This window comes from Nuphar pumila, chromosome 14 (genome assembly GCF_984573655.1).
Source record: "Nuphar pumila chromosome 14, dmNupPumi1.hap1.1, whole genome shotgun sequence".
Classification (NCBI taxonomy): domain Eukaryota; kingdom Viridiplantae; phylum Streptophyta; class Magnoliopsida; order Nymphaeales; family Nymphaeaceae; genus Nuphar; species Nuphar pumila.
Window position 1 is genome coordinate 88,826,176 of NC_143262.1, and position 24,527 is coordinate 88,850,702.

The 24,527-nt window shown below is 37.9% G+C and overlaps 1 protein-coding gene across 4 annotated transcripts; it reads left to right on the top strand.

Moving 5' to 3' along the window:
- The first annotated feature begins 1,607 nt into the window (after positions 1 to 1,607).
- LOC149817316 (YTH domain-containing protein ECT4-like) lies at positions 1,608 to 19,491 on the top strand. Of its 4 annotated transcripts, XM_089987882.1 has the most exons (11): positions 2,802 to 2,880; positions 3,753 to 3,797; positions 4,030 to 4,140; positions 4,521 to 4,585; positions 15,344 to 15,497; positions 15,605 to 15,687; positions 16,101 to 16,535; positions 17,003 to 17,524; positions 18,117 to 18,329; positions 18,439 to 18,597; positions 18,789 to 19,491. In XM_089987882.1, the coding sequence occupies exons 3-11, from the start codon at positions 4,113 to 4,115 to the stop codon at positions 18,948 to 18,950; spliced, it is 1,821 nt and encodes a 606-aa protein (XP_089844008.1). In that variant the 5' UTR covers positions 2,802 to 2,880; positions 3,753 to 3,797; positions 4,030 to 4,112; the 3' UTR covers positions 18,951 to 19,491. The 4 variants fall into 4 exon arrangements, with proteins under 4 accessions (XP_089844011.1, XP_089844009.1, XP_089844008.1 ...); XM_089987885.1 differs by lacking the exons at positions 2,802 to 2,880; positions 3,753 to 3,797 and adding an exon at positions 1,608 to 1,713; XM_089987883.1 differs by lacking the exons at positions 2,802 to 2,880; positions 3,753 to 3,797 and adding an exon at positions 1,791 to 1,807.
- The last annotated feature ends 5,036 nt before the right edge of the window (positions 19,492 to 24,527 follow it).

Here is a 24,527-nt window from a genome sequence, read left to right on the forward strand (position 1 = left end):
CGCTGTTCCATCCTTGTTTCATGTCCTCTATCCCCGGTCCAAACAGGGCGAGGTGGGGCGGAGCCCCGTTTTCTCTCTGTCCACTGCCATCCCTAAGTATAGCAAGCAGAGCGCTAGGTCTATTATCCTAGCGGCAGTTTCCCATGAAAACATCACAAAAATGTTAAAATGACTTTCAAAATAATAAGATTTTCTTTCCCCCTTTAATAATTTGTGGTAGTTTTGTACACCAAAAAATGAGTGATTGCAAGCCATAGTATGACCATGGCGTCAATACGTTATACGTGTTCCTCTTTTTTTTTTTTTTTTGCTTTTGGATGAGTAAAAGTTGATGAAAAGGCAAAAGAGAGATCTTGGACATGGTCTTCAATGTGGATCACAAAAATTATGGGAGTGTATTTCATTGTGGGCCCCACATAGCACAAAACAAACAAATTATCTAATTGGATCGGGTCTCCTTCATATCAAAACCCAGATAAATCGGGCTTATATTTTATGAAAATTGAAGATGGCTTAGAAATCTGATGGATCTTGAGTCAAAAGGTGATAAAGCAGTTCTGCTCATCTACTAGGAGCAGCGCCTGTACATCACCAAGTTGAGGGGACGTCACAAGTTTGAAACTCACTCGGATTGGGTTTGGTTCTGATTCAAGTAAAACCAGACCCAAAACTGATTTGAGATATTGGACTCACTATAAGAAAATTCATACCCAAAATCAATAAGGAATACATGAATCAGGCCCGGACTATACCAGGTAAAATAATTTTTTTTTTATCCTTTTTTACATTGAAAAATTGTGGATCTAATCGAAACTCAGGTCGGTTCTGAGTCTGGTATGAAATTTCACAAACCATACCTAGCTCCATATATTACTCGGACCCTTCAGGTATAACCCTGATTGTAATTGGATCCTCTTAGTTATCACCAAACACTACTGACCCTATAGGGTTTGGTACAAGTCGGGTTTGGGGCAAACCGGACCCATTGACACCCCCTAGGCAAATGACACTTGGGGTTTTTACACTAGTAAACTCACGAGTGAGTGAGGTGCTTTTCTTCTGTATTAAAAAAATGGATAGATCCAATCCAAACCTGGGGAACTCAGACCTGATAACTTCCGGATCCAGATAAGGTTAAAAGTTGCAACATCAGTTGTGTCTGGCAGTCGTGGGCCTCGTAGGGATGCAAATAGTTCGGATCCGAAACAGCTAAATACATGGAGATTCAGATCGGAATCGGATCCAGAACAGTTAAAAATTGCAAAAGTTCAGTACTGGATCCGACTCACTTGCATCCCTCGCGTCGTGGCACTCGTGGACAGCAAGGATTCAAGGAATAGCATGAACGTAAAATATTTCAATACCAAGGGCTTTTCAATTTCATTAGGGCTCAATTGACCAATTTATAAAATTTGAAATTTAGTTATTACCGCCCATCCCCTGTACGCGAAGTTCGCGCCACCCATCTGCCTCCACCCTTTCAGATCCGACGGCTCAAAATGCTTTCTGAAAAAGCAGGTAAACATCATCGGCCCTTGGATTTTATCGACGGCTGAGATTCTCTCTTCCTCTTCTTCCTCTCTCTCGCGCCCCCCTTGGCTCCTCTTCTCTCGGAGCGTTCTCTCTCTCTCTCTCTCTCTCGGTTTGGAGGCGTTCTATCCATATCGGAGGGGCAGAATTGTGAAGAAAGACCGGTTTTCGGGCGATTTTGCGGTGAGTAAAGTTTCTTAGGGTTTTTCTTTGCTTTTATCCTTTCTTTTTTTTGCCTGTCGCCGGCAACCGTATCAGGCCGGAGAACCGATTTCTAGTGGGTGATCTATTGGTTCTTGTTTTTTTGGAGTACGAAAGATCGATTCTTGTGTGTCTTTTAGTAAAAGGAACGGTTTTGTGCTGATTCTTTCTTGCGCATAAACGGAGTGTCGATTCTTTGCTGTGTGGCTGGGTCTCTCTCTCTCTCTCTCTCTCTCTCTCTCTCTCTCTCTCTCTCTCTCTCTCTCTCTCTTTCTCTCTCTCGGTTTCGAGGCATCCGATACGCCTTGGAACCGCAGAATTGTGAAGAAGACCGGTTTTCCGGCGATTCTCCGGTGAATAAAATTTCTTAGGGCTTTTCTTTGCTTTTCTCTTTTTTTTGGCCTTTTTCCGATGACCGTATCCGGACGGAGAATCGATTCGTAGTGGGTGATCTCTTGATTCTTCTTGTTTTTTTGGAGTCCGAAAGGTCGATTTTTGTGTGTGAGTAAAAGCAGCGGTTTTTGTGCCGATTTTTTCCTGCGAACGAGCGGAATATCAGACACTTTGCGGTTTGTGTGAGGGACTCTCTCTCTCTCTCTCAAAGATCCATTTTGCGTGTATTTTTGAGTAAGGGTACTTTTTTTGTGCCAATTCTTTCCTGCGCATGAACGGCACATCGACTCTGCGGTTTGGAGGACTCTGCGTGTGTGTGTGGAAACTGTTTTCTTTCGAATCTTGAAGGAAGCGCGATCCCTATGGCAGTAGTCTTGATAGAAAGCGGTTTTCCGACCAGCTACGGTGACATCGTACCTTTCTGCAGCCCAAAGATGCGACTTTTTCTCTGTCGGAAGCCGCAGTTTGCCTGAAGGAGGACTGCTTCTTGGGAGCGTTTTAGACGTCTTCCGCTGTCGAAGAAAATCTCTACTTGTTCGACTTCAAGCGGTTTTACGGCTGATTTTGTTACTCGATCTCTTTTTCCGTTAAAAAGAAAGCAGCTTTTTTCCGCGGAAAGGAGTTTTGATGCTTTTTTCAACTTTCCTTGTAAATTTCGAAGAAACACGCGGTTTTGTGCCGACTATTTTTTTGTTAGGAAGCGGTTTTCTGAACAGTCTACTGAAAAGACCGAATCATTGTGCAGTTTGAAGAAAGGTTCCCTTCTGTCTATCTCCTTGACGGAAAGAAGTTTTCCGTCTAGTTTACACATATTTCCGGAAAATTCTCTGTAAAACTGGGTTTTTAATCGAATATGAGTTCCAAGGGCTTGGTAAGTGAATTTTCTTGGTTTTTAATCCAACCAATTTAGTGTTTTTTTTCGTATCTAAGTGTGAAAGCTTCACGCCGCATTCACTGAGGGAAGAAGAAATTTTATGGCTTTCGAAATCAAGTCTTTTGGGGTTTTTTCTGTAACGAAATTGTTTTCTAGTTTAAAAATTTCTATGGGTTCTTATCGTTGGGGTTTTCCTTCTTGGTTAAGTAAAAGGAATTTCTGCCCATTGGTTTCATGATAGTAGGATTTCCTTGATCCGACGGTTATGCCGTCTCTATGACGGAGGAAAGAAACTTTCTGGCCGTCGATGAGTTTTCTTTTATGGTTTTTCTTCAAATTGGCAGGAAAATTTTTCCTAGTATCTCGTGAGGCTATTGCTGAAACTTTATTATTTTATTTCCTTTTCTAAATTTTTCCTTTAAGATCCCTTCGCTGCTACATTTCTTCTTTCTTTGCATCTCTGACATAATAGGTTTCTATATATTTTCCTTTTTTTGCCGACGTTTTTGTTTCCAGATTTATTATGACTTAGAGTCTGATTTGCATTCAACTGCCCATCTGCCTCTTTCTTTCTCTTGCCTTGTTTGCTTCTTCTTGTCTCCTTTGATTTCCTTGGAATCTTGATTGATGAAAAGAGCCCTCGCCTGGGTGTTTGTTTATATCTTGCAATTTGTTGGTCTGTGCCACACAATTTGATGTATATTAAGGCTTCTTTTTCTTTTTCTTTTTCTTTTTTGTTTTTTTTGTTTGTTAGTTTTGCTTGAGGAAAAGGCCCCCGATCCGATCAATCTTCTTGTTGGTACTTATCAGTACTAAATTTTACTGAAATTATTTGTGATGTTCCTTCATTGTTTGAGTTTTCATTTATGCTAGTTGAGTGTATCATTCAATATGGTTTCTTCTTTTTCTTAGTATTTTCTGTGGCCTGCAGAAAAAGTGAGATGCCTCCTGTGTGTGTGTGTGTGTGTGTGTGAAAATTGGTTATTGATGTGATGAATTCTAAGTGGCTGATTTTTCTGTTTCTGTTTCAGAATTGTGCTTGTTCATAGCAGCTGGATACAAGTGGTTTTAGCTCTCTGTTTGTGTTCCATCATTGAAATTTCAGTGTTATAGCATGGCAGGCGCAGGAAAGATGGAGAAATGTATCCTTTTTTCCCTTATGTTGTCAGTTGACAATAGCTTTTGGTTTGCTTTTGTTCATGTGAAAAAATATCAAGATAGTAATTGGTTTGTGAAGTAGCTTGTTTTAGTGCCTCTGAACTCTGAAGAACGTTATGTAGTTGTTGTGTCAGTGCCAAGTTGTACGTTTGCAGGTCTGTGTTAACTGGTATACTGGCACTAAATGGTTGTTGTTTGGGTCGATATTATTGAAAAATATATATATTTTTCTCCAACTTGTTTGATGCCAGAATATGCATCGGTTCGTAGTTAACAGCACGAGTTATTCAATCTGCTCACTAATTGAGTTTGTACTTGTCATTTATCTTGATCATGTTTTGTTGCTTGACTCAAAATCATCCAGCTATTGAGCAAACAAAACAAGTTTCTAAAGCAAATCCTCCTGCTAAATCATCTGGAGTGAATGTGGTACTCTCTCTCTCTCCTTGTTTTGTTGATTTGTGTTGCCCATATGTGCACATCCACGGATACACACATGCACGCCTACAAACAATGTCTCTTATTTTTGTGAAAATATCTCCAAGAATATCAAGTTCAAAGATGACTAATAACCCACAAGAATCACAAAGAGAGTAGGTGCACAAAGGCATAATGAAACACTTACAAAGGAGCACAATTACACAAAGGCATAAAAAAGTTATCTTTTATTGAGAGAGTAAGCACTCCAAAGCATAACCATACAATGGGAAAATACCCCTTATTTATAGACTACAAGGGATCCAAGGAGGGGCTCCCATATGACCGTTGGAGGGGTCCAACATCTATAATGTGGACCCTTCAATCAATAATAAAAAAAGAAAAAAGAAAAAAGAAAAAAGAAAAAAGAAAAAAGAAAAAAGAAAAAAGAAAAAAGAAAAAGAAAAATAAGAAAAGGGAAAAGCATATTCAAGTGAATATGTGTGTTATATGTGAAAAGACAGATTTACCCCTAGAGGGTATTACAAAGAAAATATATATGAAATACAATTTAAGACTTCCCTTCAAACTTACAATGTAATGACTGAAAGTTTGCCAAGAAGAAAATTGAATCTAGGAGAACACAACGCCTTAATAAAAAAACCAGTCAGTTGATATTCTGATGTTACATAAGGAAGATCTATAACTTTCTTCAGATATTCTTCTTTAACATAGTGACAATCCATCTAGATATACTTCGTGCGCTTATGAAATGAGTGATTTTTGACAATATAAATTACATTCTTGTTATCACAGCACAACTTTATGGATTACAACATGCCATTAATGAGCATGTGTTAAAATAGATAAAACGAATTGGGTCTGGATCTTAGGGTCCAGACCCAGATGTGAATGGCTACGTCTTTTCACCCTCCCTCAAGTTGTACATGGTTTTGAACCATGAACAACTTGTCTTTTAACATCCAGAATCTATCTTTGATAAGTCCTTTTGTAAACAAGTCGACAACTTGATCAGCAATCCGAATGTATTCTGGTTCAATTTTTTTTTTGTCGACCTTCTGTCTTATAAAATGTTGACAGGTATCTGATCCATGTTACTTCAGCTGTAGCAGCTGCCATTGATCTATATTCAACTTTTGTACTCGACTTGGCTATGGCCTTTTATTTTCTACTGCTCAAGGAGACAAGATTTAAGCCAATGAAAACACAGTATCCTGAGGCTGACCTACGCTCATCTGGGTCTCCTACCCAATCTGCATCTGTGTAAGTAAGAAGTTCATGCATGTGATGGTCATGCATACTTTTTCTGTACAGAAGACCATCTCTAATAGTTTCTTTTAAATATCGAAGAATGTGTTTAACAACTTCCATATGTCCAATATGTAGTTCATGCATGAACTGAGATACCTGATTGACAGAATAGACAATCTCGGGCCGAGTAAAGGTAAGATACTGAAGCATTCCTACTATCCTGCGATATCCTGTAGGATCCTCATACAAATCTCCTTCTTTGGGGACTGAGTTTCTGATGAAGTACATTGGGTGTGCTCTGAGGCTTGCAATCTGTCATACCTGCCTTGCTAAGAACATCAACGATATACTTATGTTGAGTAAGTGTCATGCATTCAAGAGTCCTGTCAACTTCTACTCCAAGAAAGTATCACAACTTACCAAGATCCTTCATCTTGAATCTATGGTTCAAAAGTTTTTTAACCTGTTCAATATGTTCATTAAAGTTACCTGTAATGATAATGTCGTCAACATATATCAATAACAGGGTAACTATATCTTTGCATTTGAATATGAAAAAAGAACGGTCAAGAAAAGATCGACTAAAACCATATTTTTCAACTTCAATCGAAAAACTGTCAAACCAAGATCGAAACGCCTACTTCAGACCATATATAGCTCTCTTTAACCTGCACATGTATTCTTTAGAGTTTCCTTCTGTATACCCAGTGGACTGCTCCATGTACACTTCCTCCTTCAGAGTTTCATGTAGAAACACATTTTTCACGTCCAGTTGGCTGAGAGTTCACTGATGTTCAACAACCAATGTCAGTATGACTCGGATAGTGCCCATTTTCACGACTGGATTGAAGGTCTCATCATATTCTTGTCCTTGCTCCTGTGTGTAGCCTTTGGCAACCAATTTAACTTTGTATCGCTCGATAGTGCCATCTGACTTATATTTTATCTTATACACCCACTTTGACCCAACCATATTTTGATTGTGTAGTCTGAGAACAATATCCCAAGTGCCACATTCATGAAGAGTCTCAATTTCTTCGTTCATGGCTTCAATCCATCTCTTAGAATTTATTGCTTGATAAAATGTTGTGAGTTGATCTTCCTTGCCGAGAGAGGCTAAAAAGAGTTGAAAATCCATTGTGAAGTTCTCATAACTAACCCACCTATCAATTGGATGTCGATATCGGGTAGATTTTCTGTGAACAGGTGATTGTATGAAAGCAGAAGGAGAATTCTGCTCCTGATTAGAGTTGAGAGGTATCTCTTTCTCACGTGTAGAGTAAACAATGCCTTTATACCTTTCGGGAGCCGACAGTGGTCTAGAAATCACACTTTCCTGAGTTCTTTGCGTAGCAGTGGATACATTTTCCTCACCTCTTTGATTACATTCAGAAGAACAAATATCATCAATACTAGAAAAGAGATCTGAGTTCAACTAAGGATGATAAACTTCAATGTTTGGAGGAGTGTCAACACTATGACCAAAATTTGATTCGTTAAACACAACATTTCTGAATATTTTGATGCGCTTGCTCACAGGATCCTAGCATTTGTACCTTTTGTAATCATCAACGTACCCAACAAATTTGCACTTTAAGGCCTTATCCTGAAACTTGTGTTGCATTGAACTGTCAACATGAACATAACATACGCACCAGAATACACGCAAATCATGATAATTTGGATGCACACTATGCAAAGAGAAATAGGGTGATTTGTTTTCCAGGATGTTCATGGGCAATCGATTTATGACATAAACTGCTGTATGAAAAGCCTCTGTCCAGAAGGAAACTGGAAGATTACTATCGTGCATCATGCTCATTGCACTCTCGACAATACGACGATGCTTTCGTTCAGCAATCCCATTCTGTTGAGGTGTATGAGGGCAAGACACCTGCCTCTTTATCCCATTTGATTGGAGAAAACTAATAAAATCATTTGAAGATAATTCACCCCCTCCATCACATTGAAAACAAATGATATTCTCAAAGAATTGATTTTGAACAAAGGAATGAAAATTTTGAAATAACTTGAAGGTTTCAAATTTACTTTTTATAAAGAAGATCCATGTATATCGAGAATAGCTGTCAACAAAAATGAGATAATATCTAGTGTCAGACATTGAAGAAACCGGGGTCAAACCCCAAACATCAGAATATATGATTTCAAATGGTCTTGAAGCTCTTTTATTAATGGAATGAAATAGAAGAACATGACTCTTACACTGAAGACTACTAGAACAGTTTTTATTATCGACACTTAAATTCAAACTTGACTTGGGAATAAGACTACTTGAAACAAGCTTATCAATAAAGTGACTACTATAATGACCCAGACGACCATGCCAAGGATTTGGCTCAATACATTCAGAAAGATTAAAAACACTATCAGAAGGAACTGAAGATGGTTATGTGAGCCTCAAGGTGGAGTCAACAGGCTGAACACGAGAGGAAGGATTCTCTTGGAACACATACATATTCCCTTGGTGTTTTCCTTCAGCGAATGTTTCCCTTGTGTGAAGGTCCTTAACACAAATAGAAAAAGGAGTAAACTCAACCGAATCTTTAATGTCATCAACAAGCTTAGATACAGAAACAATATTTTTCTTGATATTAGGAGCATGAATGACATTTGAAAGAGCAAGAGAAGAGTTAGACTTAGGAATTACATAATTTTCAATGTGCAAAATATGGTGTTGAGACCCATCTCCACTGACTATACTATTTCTACCAACATAAGGAACGAGATTTAGGAGCTTACCAGCATCACCAGTAACATGGGTGGCTGCACCAGAATCAACATACCAAGTGCCTTGATCATTCTGTTTGATGTTCAATTCAGCTATGGCAGATAACAAGAGTTTTTTGACTTCTCCACTATTCTTCAATGTATTTGTTCCCTTTCTTGTCTCCAATTGATTTCCTCTATTTTGCGGGTTAAACCAACAATTTGCCTTTATGTGCCCCCTTTTGTTATAGAGAAAGCAGGTAGGTATTGTTCTTTGCCTTTGCAGATTAGGAGGCATACTGGGAGTAGGTAATATTCTACGAGCTCCTTGTCCATTCCTCTCTTGACCTCTCCTTTCTCGAGATTCATACTTGCCACGTCCTTGACCATAGTTAACTCCGGTGGCAAGAACATCATGTGCTCCAATGGGGTTGTGATTACCTTCAGAGAATCCTTTCAAAGTCATTTCATACTGTAAGCGCTTAGCGCAGAGATCTTCAAATGTAGGTAAGTTTGGCAAACACAACAAGGAAGTAACCATCATATGATAATCGGGTCCCAGCTCGCTCAAGGTTTGTTGCACCATATCTTTGTCACTGATCGCGCAACCAACAATAGTCAACTAATCTGTGTAGTTTTTATTTAGCTTAAATACTCCATGACAATCATGGAGTCATTTCTCAGCATTTGAAACTCTTTTAAAAATAAAACTCTAGCTTGAGAAACTTGAGAATACGTCTCAATAAGACGATGCCATAGTTGCATAGCAGTGCAGTTATCTGGGGTTGCCACAAGCACTTCCTGTGACAGCGTGGAAGTGATGTAGGCAACCAAAGCCTGGTCTCGCTTCATCCAAGATATATATTCTGGATTTTTGACAAAAGTAATGGAAGTTTCACCCTCCCAAGTCTTGTCATCTTATGATATGAACTCTGGAGGAACAGAAACAGAGTCATCTAGGTGTTAAGAAAGGTATTGACTTCTTATGAATGGGATGATTTGTCTTTTCCATGTGAGAAAATTATAGTTGTTCAGTTTCTCATATACAAGTTGGCTAAGAAAGTTGGAAGAGAGGCCAGATTGAGAAGCAGAAAAAGAATCCATAGGCGATTGAAGGCGAAAGCAAGACTTTGAATCAGAACTAAGAACAAGTTTCAGAGAACTCTGCTACCTTTTTTTTTTCGAGGCAAAAACCGAGGTTATGCAGCAAGACGATCTGAATAAAAGTCAGCCAATGAAGTGCAAAACAGAAACACGTTATTTGAATATAACGTGCTTTTCTTTTCAAAAAAGAAAAACAAATAGGAAAGAAAAACAAATATGAATAAAAGAAAGGAAACCCGAAAGGAAAAGAGATCTGATGTTTTACTCATATCGAAATCTCTAAATATGACCTTGTCTTTTTGAAAAACAAAAAGAAACAATATAGACGTGATATGAAAAGAAATTGAAAACACGTCAAAAGAGAACGAGTAAGAAATAGGAAATAGAAAAATATGCAGAAACTTGCACAGAGAAGGAGAATAGGAAAGGATAGGATTCAGACAATATCCATTCGATTTTAGAAGAATACGTTGGCTGGAATATGCAGATTCAGATTTTAGAAATAGGAAAAGAAAATAGGCAGAAAAAAAGAGAATAGGAATATGCAGAAAAGAAAGGAATACATTGGCTGGAAAAGGAGTAAGAGAAGAAGAAATACCTTGGACTGAGACCTTGGAGAGGATTACCGCTCTGATACCATATCAACAAAGAACGAGAGGAGAGAGAAGCTCTGAAGGTTGCAGGAGAAACCCCAATAGGGTCGGCTATGCTTGCTTTTCATTAAGTAAACTCATGTACAGAAATTAGGGTACAAAAATACCCATTACAGACAATACTAAAATTATAACATGCCATTAATGAGCATGCATTAAAATAGATAAAATGAATTGGGTTTGGATCTCAGGGTCCAGACCCAGATGTGAATGGCTACGTCTTTTCAATGGGCCCTTGAACATGAACCCCCATGTCCTCCAATAGCTGGCGAATCCAAACAATCTCTATGGTTGTAGTTGCCATGACTTGATATTCAGCTTCAGTAGATGACAGGGACACCTTTTGTTGCTTCTTGCATCTCCAAAAAATTAATGATTCACCCAAGAACACGCAAAAACCAGTGGTGGAGTAACGGTTATTTAGATCACCTCCCCAATTAGAGTTAGTATAAGCAATTAAATTTAATTTAAAAGACGAAGATAAAAATACTCCCGTATTCAAAGATCCTTTTATATATCTAATGATTCGGAGAATTGCACTCATATGAACTGATGTAGGGGCATGCTGGAATTGACTTGCAAGATGAACGGCATGTGAAATATCAGGTCTAGTGATGCTAAGATACATCAAAGACCCAACAAGTTGCTTGTAAGGAGAGATCTTTTACACGAACCCCATTATCGATTTTTAACTTTGTTCCTACCACTTTAGGAGTTTCACAAACTTTATCATCTGTTATTCCTGACCTATCAATAATCTCAAATGCAAGTTTAGTTTGAGATAAAAAGTAACTCCTGTGAGAATAGGCAATTTCAATGCCTAAAAAGTATGTCAGAAATCCCAAGTCTGATATTTCAAATTTATCTTTTAGTATAGATTTTATACTCTTAATCATTTTAATATCATCACCTGTAATTAGTATATCATCAACATATAATAATAGAATCACAGTTTTTGCATTGGATTTCTTGACAAACAAGTCAGTAAAACATGAAGTAAATCCATTTTCGATCATTAAGTTATTAAATCGATCATACCAAGCTTTGAGAGCTTGTTTAAAACCATAAAGAGTTTTTTGTAGGTCAAAAACTTTACTGTTATGAACATTCATTCTTGGAGGAGCATCCATATAGACTTCTTCGTTTAGGTCACCATTTAAAAATGCATTTTCGACATCTATTTGATATATGTTTTATTTTTTAATTGAAGCAATAGTAATAAGACACCTAATAGTAATCATACGCACAACGGGGACAAAAGTTTCATCGTAGTCTATTCCATATTCTTGACTATACCCTTTGGCAACTAGTTAGACTTTATACTTTTCAAAAGCCCCATTACTCTTGGTCTTAACCTTAAAAACTCATCTACATCCTATTGTCTTCTTTCCACTTTATAGATCTTAAAATTCTCAAGTTTTAGTTTTTTTAAGGGCTTTAAGTTCATTATCCATGGTTTCTCTCCATTCGACAATTTTCTTGGCATCTTCAAAGTTTTTAGATTCTTCGTATGAATGGATGACACTAAGGCATGCTCTATATTTAGGTGAGAAGGATTCATAGGATATAAATCTATAAGGAATTCTTCTAGCTCTTTCGGTTCTTCGAGGATTTAGATTATTTGTAGAGGTAGGCTCACTAGATTCACTATATTTCTCAATTACACTTCTAAAAGTGTTTCTATCTATATGTGTATAGTTGATAGGGTCACTACATAGTTTTTCTTCGATAGGATGATCAATAGATTGATAAGAAGATTTATCATTCTCTTCTATATTTTCATCATCACTAAGATCATTATATACGAGTTCATCATCACTAGAAACATCATCATTTCTAGATAACAACTCAAACACAAAAGAATAATCTACATTCTCTTTATGAGGTTCACTTTCTTCAAAACCACTAACATTTTCTAAAAAGGTTACATTCCTAGAAACATATAATTTATCATTTTTAATATCATATTACCTAAAACCTTTTTGAGTTTTGGAATATCCAAGAAATGCACGAGGAATTGCCTTTGGTGAGAGTTTATCATTTTTATCGGTAAGAACAAAACATTTGCATCCAAAGACTCTTAACCTATTGTAGTCGGGTTCTTTTTTATATAGAATTTCAAAAGGTGAGATTTTATTTAAATTTTTTGAAGGAAAACGATTTATAAGATAAACAGATCCAAGAGCTGCCTCAGCCCAAAATCTTTTAAGAATGTTTCGAGAAATACGCAAAGTTCTAGTGGTTTCAATAATATGCCTATGTTTTTTTTCGGCTAGACCATTTTGTTGAGGTGTTTTGGGACAAGATTTTTGATGAACAATTTCATAGTTTTCAAGATAAATTTTAAATTTATTTGAAAGATATTTACTTCCAGAATCAGTCTTAAGATTTTTTAGGTTACCATTAAATTAATTTTTAATCATCACGTGATATGTTTTAAATGATGCAAAAACTTTGTGTTTATGCTTAATGAAATATATCCAACAATATCTATAATAATCATCAACAAAAATAACATAATATGCAAATCCTCCTTTAGATATAACGGGTATCGACCCCCATACATTCGAATACACAAGTTTAAATGGTTTGGTTGTGAACATAGATCTTTGTTCAAAAGGCAAGCTTCTCATTTTTTTCAAGAATACAATCATTGCAAGTGAAGTCACTTTTACAAAATCTTTAACAAAATTTAAATAAGAAAGCTTGATGGTGTTAGGATGCCCAAGTCTTTTATGCCAAACATTTATATCTTTATGTTGGGAAAGATTACAAAAAGATTGTTTTGGAATTTGTAAAAACTCCATGTATTTGAGATCTCATTTTCTAGAGCCTTCTCCAATCAACTTTCTGGACTGGCAAGCAAATTTAAATTTAATGAGAAGTTAACATCGCATTTATGGTCCAAGAGTTAGAGACCGCAAGCAAATTTAAATTTAATTTTGGTATAAATCTAACTTTGGGAATAAAAAAATCTTGTTTTTAAAACTTCTCAACTCCTTTGATTTCAAGAGAAGCACCATTTGCGGTTGAAACAAAAAAAAGGTAAAACATTTTTTGTATATTTTGAACGATAAAAATATTGGGAGTCACACCCGAATCTAAAAGCCAATGAATCTTATCGGGGGTAGAAAAAGATGATATAGCAGCACCGGAAATGGATCCTTTGAAGAGATGTTGAAGAGCTTCCATGACATGACTTAATTATAATGCTCCATTGTTGGAAGTAGATGGATTCTTCTCCTTGTGTGGTTGAAACGTGTTTCCACCTTCTTCTTTCACTTTTGACAAACCAGCTTAATATGTACTGGTTATTTACAAAAATGACAAATAATTTTTTCATACTCTTCCTTGATTCCATCTTCCATTTTGGCCTCCTTCCCTTACTCCTTGATTTTGATTTTGAAATTTGTTGAAATGAGGAGACTTATAGGTTTTCAAATTATTTACCGGCCTAGAGACGACATAAGCTCCTTCATTCTCATCTTTGGTTGAAGGCATAGCTAGAACACTTTGATTGGTTTTACTCATTCCAATTCGTGTTTCTTCCCCACTTAGCTTAGTAAGAACATTTTTAAGAGGTGGAGAAGTGAAAGGAGATAGAAGAGAAAATCTTATTTGCTCGAATTCGGGTCTAAGATCATTCAAGAAATTAAAAAATCGATATTCTTCTAATTGTTTGTGTTGTAGCTCAATGGCGTTTCCAATCTATTTTGGTTTAAGAATAGCAAGCTCATCCCAAATAGATGATAATTCGGTGAATATTCTCTAATAGTCATTTCGCCTTGTTGAAAGGTCAAAGACTTTTTTTGGAGGTAATATTTGTGAGATAAATCTCTCGAAGTATACATCTCAAAATATTCCCAAACTTGAAACGCCTTTTTAAACTTCAAAATGTTGGCATTGATTTTAGTCTCAACCAAAGAAAAAAATCCATAAAAGAATTTTGTAGTTTTTCATCTTCCATTCTTCATGTTTTTTGTTATACTTTTCAAAATCTTTCACTCTTTCCTCTCCATCAAGAACTTTTATTTTTCCTTTTTCAAATATAGTAATTTTTGCCTCGGGTTCTGGAATTGTATATTTGATGTAGCTCCAAAGCCCTTTTCCCTTGATATGAGCTTTCATATTATCGACCCAAACATAATAGTTTGACCCGTTGAGTTTGAATCCGAAGAAAAAATGAGTCATTTTCTGCTATTAAGGAGCTTTTATGAGAAACAAAAGAGTCTTTACAATTAGAACACTTACCATGATGGGTCTTCTTTTTGCTGTTTCTTAAAGCACATCAAACGGGAAGAATCTTACAAGAGCCTTCCACGCTAAAAAAGAAAAGAGATAAGAAGGCACGATTTTCGCGGCACCGATCACGATGACTATATCATATACTTCCACTTCTCATAAACCAAGCTCTGATACCATGCAAAAATATCTCCAAGAACATCAAGTTCAAAGATGACTTGAATAACCCACAAGAATCACAAAGAGAATAAGTGCACAAAGGCGCAACGAAAACACTCACAAATGAGCACAAATGCACAAAGGCATAAAAGATTTATCTTTTATTTGAGAGAGTAATCACTCCAAAGCATAACCATACAATGGGGAAACACCCCTTATTTATAGACTACAAGGGATCCATGGAGGGGCTCCCATATAGACGTTGGAGCCCCTCCAATGGTCATATTTATGACCGTTGGAGGGGCTCCAACGTCTATAATGTGGACCCCTCAATCAATAATAAAAAAACCAAAAAGGAAAAAGAGAAAAGAAAAAGAAAATTAAGAAAAGGAAAAAGCATATTCAAGTGAATATGCGTGTTACATGTGAAAAAACAGATTTACCCCTAGAGGGTATTACAAAGAATATATATATATAGAGAGAGAGAGATACATACAGACATATATATATGAAATATATATGTATATGTCTCTCTCTCTCTCTATATATATATATATATATATATGAGATACAATTTAACAATTTTGTGTGTACCATTCTGTACTATTTGCAGGTTCCTACGAGATATCATACTCGTTCTGATTTGACACCTGGACCAGTGGAGGTTTCTACTTTTTATTCCGGAGGAAGTGGTTTGGTTCAAGAGTTGCCAGTTGATCAGGGAATGTATTATCCTACAACTAATTGCTATGAATACTATTACCCTGGTAAGTTGCTGAATTCCATGAATTCATTGCTGTCAGCTTCTTTTCCTTCTGTCATTTTGGATCTCCTTATGTTTTGACATTTCAGTATACATGATTTTGTCTTGCAGGTTACGATGGTTCTTTTGGGGAGTGGGACAATATGGGCTATTTTCCTAATGGAAATGGACATGGACATGATATCCCTTATTTGGTGGGTTCTTCTTCTTTAATTTACATTAGTTTTAAGCAGTATACTAGTTAAACATGGTGCACTTGATTAACATTGATTTAGGTTTACCATTGATTGAGTATCTACACGTGTATGTGCGTGTGCATGCATTTCCACATGTTCATGTGTGCATGTGCATACATTGTTAGTAAGTCCTATAGTGTAGTCATCTGACTTGTTTCAGTTTCTTGGCTTGTTATGGATCTTTATTTATCTTCTTAGATTCTTATGCTTGGTTTGCAAAGGGCATTACTAGCTTGCTTATTCTGTTCTGAGTTTCTTTTGTTGTATGATAATCCTTTGCCACTTCTTAATAACTCGGTCTTCAGATATTCTCCCATATATTAGAAACTACTGCTTCATATTGTGATTTCTTTTCTTCAAATTCTTTTCAGGGTAATCCAACAGATGGTAATTCAATGGTTTACTATGTCCCTGGCTATGATCCATATGCCTGTGGGTCGTTGATGTCCCCTAGTGGACAATATTTTGGGCAACCTCCTTTTTATTCGACTGGAACGTATTCACAGCCTTTCCACTCTCCTGCTGTTCCTTATGGTACAGATGGTGTGCCATCTTTCTCATGGGACCTCATGCCTCTTGTTGGTGATGGTCTGAATGGACCTGCTGGATTTGGTAATTCTAAATCAAATGCAAATGGGAACACACCTGCGCACACAAAGGCCTCAAAACACACAAAACCAAGCATTGCTGCTGATACAAAGGGTTCTATGAAATCACCGTTGGATGATCCATCTCATGCTTCCACTGCATCCGTTAATGTTCCTGCCCCTGCGATCCAGAGTGAGCCTTTGAAGCCTTTGAGCAAGGTAGTATGTGAATGAGGCTATATGTTGGTTGTCTTTTACTTGTTTGCCTTTTTTGTGCCTTGGTGGACATTTTTAATTGTTTATTAATTTTAGATTTTGTATTGGTTTGATTCTAGTATCTTCTGTGCTGATTTTCCTCTCTTCCTTGAATTCACTATAACTGATTAGTCAATTTAAAAAGTCTTTCCGTCTTCTTATTCTCTCTCTTTTGACCTTTTAGCATTTCTTACAAATAATGTAGAACTTCCTCTTCTTTGAGGAGAATAGAAATATTTGGATTCACATAATGCTGTTGATGGTTTTTTCCCGAGTACTGAACTGTCTTTGAGCTCTAAGTTGCCTTACGGTGATTGTGTGTGAATATTTTTGTAGCATATGTTCAGTGGATCTTTATTTTCACATTGATTAGTATGCTGTTGCTTTTTGTTCTCTTTAAGGCTAAATCAGTATCATCATGTTTCTCACAGGTGCCATTTCTGGGATCTGGTTTTCAACCTGCCGTTCTTCCAAAAAAACATTTGACTCTCGGAAAATACGCATTGCACCCGAATCAAGGAAAAGGTGGCTTGCTTTCTCAAAATGGTTCCAGGAATTTTGTGCCCAATGGTCGGAGTTGGTATGGCAATGATGCTTTTAGGATGAGTGGCAAGCTTAATGTAAATGGATCTTTCGATAAGTTGGTGGAACAGAATCGTGGACCCCGTGCTAGCAAAGTTAAGGGGTCCCCAGTTGTAGAAGAAATCCTCGATAAGTTGAATCCTGCCATGCGAAGAGACCAATATAATTTGTTGGACTTTGAGACAAAATACGACCAGGCACTCTTTTTTGTCATAAAATCCTATAACGAAGACGATGTACATAAAAGCATTAAATATAACGTGTGGGCAAGCACCCCAAGTGGAAATGAGAAACTTGATGCTGCATTCCATAATGCTGTGGAGAGATCAAGTGCTAAGGGCAGTAGGTGTCCTGTATTCCTCTTCTTCTCGGTATGTTTTCAACTATCTGGTTCTGATCTTTCTCTAGAATTTGCCATACTAATTTAAGATACGATCTGGATACTTTTCACCTAGAATGCAGTGATATTAAAAACTTTCTTTCATTTCCAAGTGCTTTGGAAAGGTCTAGCAATAACTCTTTGCTATAAGGTATTTGTTTGTCTGCATGAAACGTTAATCTTTATAAAATAGTATTCGCTGCCCGTACTCCATAGCCTTCTGGTTCAATTTTTTGGTCAGGTATAATGTTCATTGAGTTTTTTAGTCAGGTTGGGGGTCACTTTGTGAGGTTTGAACCTGAGACCCCTCAGTTATGACAGTGTGACCTAACTGTCCATTATCTCATTCAACCGCAAATTGATATGCGAAAACAAATAAAGATCAAATGAATTTTAGTATTCTGATCTTTATGGAAATTCAAATTTTTAATGCAACTGTTGAAGTCCATCTTTTCCAACCTGGTTATTTAATTGATTTTCATTAGGTGATTTACTAATTTGCATGATATCGGTATCCATTAGTTGGTGCTATAGATATTCTTGGTAGTCTACTTATTCTGTGTTTGCTTTGTCCTGTTCTCCAGGTAAATGCTAGTGGACATTTTTGTGGGTTAGCAGAGATGATTGGAAAGGTAGATTTCAAGAAGAGCATGGATTTCTGGCAACAAGATAAGTGGAATGGGTTTTTCCCTTTGAAGTGGCACATAATTAAAGACATTCCCAACTCACAGTTCCGGCACATCATTTTAGAAAACAATGAAAACAAACCGGTGACAAATAGCAGGGATACACAGGAGGTGTGTACTGTTGATGCCTTCTTTCATGAAAGTTTTCAGTCATGGATGAAATTCATTTTTTATGTCTACCGGCAAGTATATAACATTTTTTTCCGCTGTTTTCTCTCAGATTAAATTTCTTCAAGGGTTGGAAATGCTTAAGATTTTTAAGAATTATGCTGCTAAGGATTCAATAATGGATGACTTTGGCTATTATGAAAGGCGAGAGAAATTACTGCTGGAGACCAGGAATATATCGCCTGTTTTGCCACCAAAAGTCGATTCGCAGGTGAGCTTTCTGTCTTACTGAATTACCATATGCCAAAAATTTCTTTCTATTTCTTTCATTGATTACAAATGTGGATCCCCACTCACAGTATGACAAAATATATGAAAACTTTTATCTTTTTTGCTGTATGTGTTTATGTTGCCATGGACTATTGTTACTAATGGGCGGAATTTGTGTTAACTGGTTTGCAGTTGGATGAAGTGGACACAGGGAAAACTAAGATTCTTGAAAATGATAGGAAACCTTCATTAATTACACTCACTAAGAACATGTCACTCTCTTCGCACCCTGTTCGACCAGGGACGAACCCCGCTAAGAAAAGTGGGACAAAGAAAGAAGACAACACGGAATGATCACGACAAGCTACGATCAATATGGTGGCATGGTGCAGCAGATATGAAAACATGGTCATCATGGTACCTTCTCATATTTTTTTATTGGAGAAGGATCTCCATTTTGGATATGGTCATGCCCTTCCCTCCGATTTCTGTACCATATCCTCTCCTAGTTCTTGCTTTCACCTCTTTTATATTTTTCTTTTTTTTTTGGGGGGGGGGGGGTTCTGTTATTAGTTTCATGCGAGTAATCTTATTTTGTAGGCTTACTGTGCAGTAATGTTAATAACCACAGTGAGCAATTTTCTTTTCTTTCTTTTTTTTAATCAGTTAGGCCTTGGGTTTTTAGATAATAGGATTCTGTTTAAGATGTTAGCCGGTAGTTTTGTGGGGTCCCTCCTTTTGCCTGGCCCTTATCTTGGCAATTTATAGTTATCAGGTCTTAAGTGTAGTGGAGGGAATTTTGAATAAAACAAAATTAGTATATTATTTCTTTCTTTTCTGTGAGTTGGTGTTCTCTATATCTACATTTTCTATTTGGAATTCAAGGAACTGCATTTCATGATATTGGTCTTGGTTATGATAGTGTGATCCTAACCATCTAGCTATCTCAGTCGAGCCCCAAGCATGTCCAGAGATACGCCAGGACACAGAGACATGCTTATCTTTGTGCAATTTTTTATTAAAAATAGTATACAAAGGTACACGACACTAAGGCAAGTTGAAGAACCCCGGTGACAGTTGCTAACCTCGTGGTCAAGGAACCTGCTAGTTGAAACTCTTGTGATTAAGTTTTTTCAGAGTTGTCAGTCAGGGAAGCGGGAGCCAGAAGAAGCACTTTCAAAATTTAGGAAGGGAGAAGCTTGGGACAACTTAGAAGCAAATCAAGAATCGTCTCGGAAGCTACCTAGGAAGCAAACCATGAATCGTCTTGAGAGAGAGAGAGAGAGAAGCAAAAAAAGTAAGAAAAATACAAAAAATAAAAAAGTATAGAGAAGCGAAGGGGAAGCGAGCTTTCCCTAAATGGGTTTCTTAAATTTTTTTTTTTTTGCTTCCCCGCACGTTTTGGAAGTACCATGTTTTGCACTTTCGAAACACAGGCGCTTTTCCATATAGTATGATGCTTCTGGTAACCATGAGTTTTTACCATATTTGACTCCATATGTATTTTGCGTGTTTAAAATAGTTGGAATCGACTTACAAATTATAATTTTTTTATGCAAAAATATGTTTTCTTAAAAGGTTGAAAATTCAATAAGGCCATTGACTTTTTCAAATGAGAAAATGCTATACATTGAAAAACATGGTCAGATTTCTATTTAGCCAAACATGTAGATCATAGATGGAAGGTCATATGCCCCAAAAAAAAAATCAGAGATCACAGTTTTTTTTTAAGACAAGCTGTACAACTATATCACTGGGTTTTAAACCTGCAACTTCCCAACACAAATTGACGTGCACTAGCTGCTCCTACCAGACAAACGGAGCCCCGTTGGTAAAGATCAGAGTTTTTCATTAAAGGGTTCCTTGCCCACTAGGGTGGTAAACATTACCCCTTTCATTAAAGGGTCCCTGACATGGTTTAAGTATGTGGCACTGGGTCTCTTGACAATGTCCAAGATCCAGTGATTTTCTAGTGGAAAAGATGAAATAGATTAGGTTGTACCTGTTTCCGCCTGGACCGGTTTCCATTTTGATCAAACTTTTTTTTCCATTTTTGAGCCTGAGCTAGATTTGAGATATATCTATTCAGAACCGGCAGGCAGGCTACATTATGGGTCGGATCCAATTCATACACAGTTTGGGACTGATCCGTTTGCTTTCCTAAATAATGAAAATGTTTGGCGCTTTTACTGTAAGTAGCCTATAAGTTGGTCCGACCCAAGGGGTTTGGTGTAGTGGGATTGGGCCTAGACCATTTGACGGGCAGTCTAGGTTCAAATCCCATGGGTGTCATCCCCCTGCATAAGCTGAAGCTTGGCGACTTCCTAGGGTGGAGGGGTAAGCCCTCGGAGTTTTATGATGGATGACATGCAGAGACCATAGTACGGCAGGCTAAGCCAGCATGGCTAGGTCTCTGCGCCTGGGGCAGTTTCTCCAAGTAAAAAAAAAAACTTATAAGTTGGACAGCTGTTTTGCAGTTCACCTTGTTATTAGGTTTTGGGAGAGATTTGGTATTTTAGGTTGGATAGGAGTAGGGGTGTCAATGGGTCGGGTTTGACTCGCACCCAACCTGTACCAAACCCTATAGGATCAGGGTTTGGTGATAAATAAGAACCCCTGATTAGAATCTGGGTCGGACCTGAAGCTCCAATTAATATATTGAGCCGGGTATGGTTTGTGAAATTCCGTACCAGACGTGAGCCTGACACAACTTCCAATTAAGATCCACAAATTTTCAATATAAAAATGATAAAAAATATTTTTTTATGATCTGGGTTTGGTTTGTGTAATCTTGATAGGATCCAGGTATGGGTTCTCTTATGGTAGGTTGACCCGAATCAGGACCTGGTATCATAATCTCAAATCAGGTTTGGTTCTGATTCCACATGGGTCCGAAGCAAACCAGACCCATTGACAACCGTAGATAAGGGTTAATAGGGGTTAGGGTTACCTAATCCCAAATACGTCCAAACCTTAAATTCGGTCTTCCTTTTGAGCCTGTGCCAAACCCTGGACTAATTTGGGTCAGGTTGACTCAAACCTTCTGGTCATGGGTCAGGTCAGTTCCTTTTATGGCCAGTCTGCGAACATGCAATTACCATTTACCAGAAATCAAGGGACTCACTTGAATGGATGTTACAAACCACCAACGCTCAGCCGCTCAGGATTTCCATGCGGATATTGGGAATTCCAGTTCCAAGAACAACATGAAATTTTATTGCGGCTGACGCAGCAATTAGGGCGGTCAACAGATCGGGTCAGGGTTGAACCGGACCCACACATAAAACTACTAACTGGGTTCGGGATTTATTGAGACAGGAAAATAGAATCCCATAGCAGGACTTGCATAATTCTAGAAATTTATTATCATTATTATTATTATTAATATTAATATTATTATTATTATAAAGTAATGGGTCCATGCTAAACCAATTTGGTGCTAAACCCCATGATAAATGGGGTTTTCGGGCTTATCCGGTGCTTTTCATGCGGTTCTGACCCCATAAATGTGTTGGGCATGGTTGATTTACTGAGAATCCACACCTGGATCATGTGTTTTGGATGAAAAAAAATGATGTTTGGAACCTCAAAGATTTTGGACCATTGATTTTTCGATCTTTATAAAAACCCATCAATGTGTTGGAATCAAACGCTTCAGCTGATCCCTCTAAAATCAAGTACATAGATCACATCTGCACGGTCAGAATTTAAAAATAAAATAAAATAACCAGAAAACCCCATTTAGCAGGCGGTTTAACACCAAATTGGTTTAACACGGACCCGTTACTCTCTCTCTCTCTCTCTCCTTACATCTTAGTGGTCAGGCCTATTTTTCTCTTAAATTAGATTTTCATAAAGCCTTTGATTCTGTGCATTGGCCCTTCTTATTTCAAATGTTATCCAATTTTGGCATTGGTCGTCGTTTTTCTGGGTGGGTGAAGGAATTGGTCTCTAATGCTCAGGCCATGATTAAGATTAACGGCACTAGAGGTGGTCAGATCAAATTGGGGCGTGGACTAAGGCAAAGCTGCCCTCTATCGCCTTTGTTGTTCAATGTCATTGCTGAGGGTCTCGTGGTGTTGCTCAAGCGTGCTGCGGAGAAGCGCCTGATAGATCCTCTAGATCTTCCGGATTTTTCGGACCATATTCTTATTTATGCTGATGATATGATTATTTTTGGGCGAGCAAACGTGCAACAAATGCTTAGATTCAAGCTTATTCTCCAGTTCTTTCTTTCTCTTTCTGGGCTTTCCCTAAATGATAGCAAATGCTCTATTACTATGTTCAATGTTCAGTATCCTATGCTTGCAGCGGGTCAACGGATTTTCAATTGTGCAATCTCTGAGTTGTCGATGACGTATTTGGGCCTGCCGTTACAAGTGAAGCGCCTCTCTTCCGCTGCTTGGGCTCCAACTATTTAAAAAGTGAAAAACAAGCTTTTTTCGTGGCAGGCGTCTTATCTCTCCATTGCTGGCCGTCTGACTTTAATCAGACATGTTCTTTCTTCTATCCCTGAATTCTTCATGTCAATGTTCGTGATGCCTGTGGGCGTGGAGAAGCAGATTTGTCGTTTAATGACGGATTTTCTTTGGTCTGGGTGTCAGCTTAAGAGTAAGCACCATTTGGTTGGTTGGCGAACGGTGTTGTTACCTAAGCGTATGGTTGGCTTAGGTGTTTTTGCTCCAAGACAGAGGAGTATTGCTCTTGTGGCCAAGCAATGTTGGATGGCCCATCAACCAGGTTCTCCTTGTGCTCGTTTGCTTCATGCTAAATATGGTGCTCCTGATTTATCTAACTTTCGTCATGGAACCCGGGGGCTGGCGATCTCGCACTTGCGAAGCATGTGGCTGAGAGCCTTATCGTCCTTCAGAGATCAAATTGGGGATGCAGGTAATTATGATTAGTGGTTGCATTGGGCTATTGCACCAAATGGTGCGTTCCACACCCATAAAGTGTATAGATCGTTGCTCCCCCCAGGAGCAGATTGGTTCCCTGAGTGTGCGTTATGGGGTAAGGGCCATACCCCAAGATCTCAGGTCTTGGCTTGGTTAATTTTGCATGATAGGGTTCAGACTCACAGTTATTTAAAGAAGTTGGGCTTTCAGTTCCCAAGTTGGTGTGTGCTGTGTCAAGCTGCTGAAGAAACTACTTTTCATTTATTTTGGTCCTGCCCAATCTTCGTGACCCTATTTAATAGCACGTGGAGATCTCCGAACGTAATTGTTAAAGAGGAGTCTTTTGCGCTTGATCTGCTCCTAGGCCCTATTGAAATTAGACGTTGCAAGCGGTGGAGACTGATCTGGAAGACATGGTTGCTTACTACTTGGTGGTTTGTTTGGATGGCACGCAATGATGCTACTTTCCGTCAAATTCCGGTCATCCTTAACAATATTGTCCATAAAATCTTGGTTGATGTATACGCGATTCTACGTATGCATCTTAGAGACCTCTCCTTCCGTCTGAACAACGTTCACTCATCGGTGGTTCCTTCTTATCCAGAGGATCCTGGTTGAGCTTGGCTTTGTTGTTTGTTGCTAGCTGGCTGTAGTTTCTTTTTCTTTTCCTTTTGCTTTTGTTTTTCTATATTTTAGTTTGTTCTCTATTTTGTTGGGTTCATGGGTTCAACATTTTGTTGATCTTCATGAGTGATAATGTTGATCCTCTTTCGGCTCTCTCTCTCTCTCTCTCTCTCTCTCTCTCTATATATATATATATATATATATATATATATATATATATATATAGAGAGAGAGAGAGAGAGAGAGTACCCAACAAACATGCTGAGTTGGGTCGGGCACCCGGCAAAAACCATGACCCAAACCGAGCCTGCATATTGCTCGTGTTGGGTTTGGGTCTACCACACATATTGTTTGGATCAGCCCTTTTCATGCCCATACCCGAACAAAAATTTCAATTTCACCCAAAACTCCC

Excerpts from the sequence above, each read along its gene's own strand:
- LOC149817316 (XM_089987881.1), top strand. The coding sequence starts at position 4,490 with ATGTTTTGTTGCTTGACTCAAAATCATCCAGCTATTGAGCAAACAAAA. Across the intron at positions 4,586-15,343 it reads AATCATCTGGAGTGAATGTG|GTTCCTACGAGATATCATAC; the intron begins GTACTCTCTCTC and ends TACTATTTGCAG. Across the intron at positions 15,688-16,100 it reads GACATGATATCCCTTATTTG|GGTAATCCAACAGATGGTAA; the intron begins GTGGGTTCTTCT and ends AATTCTTTTCAG.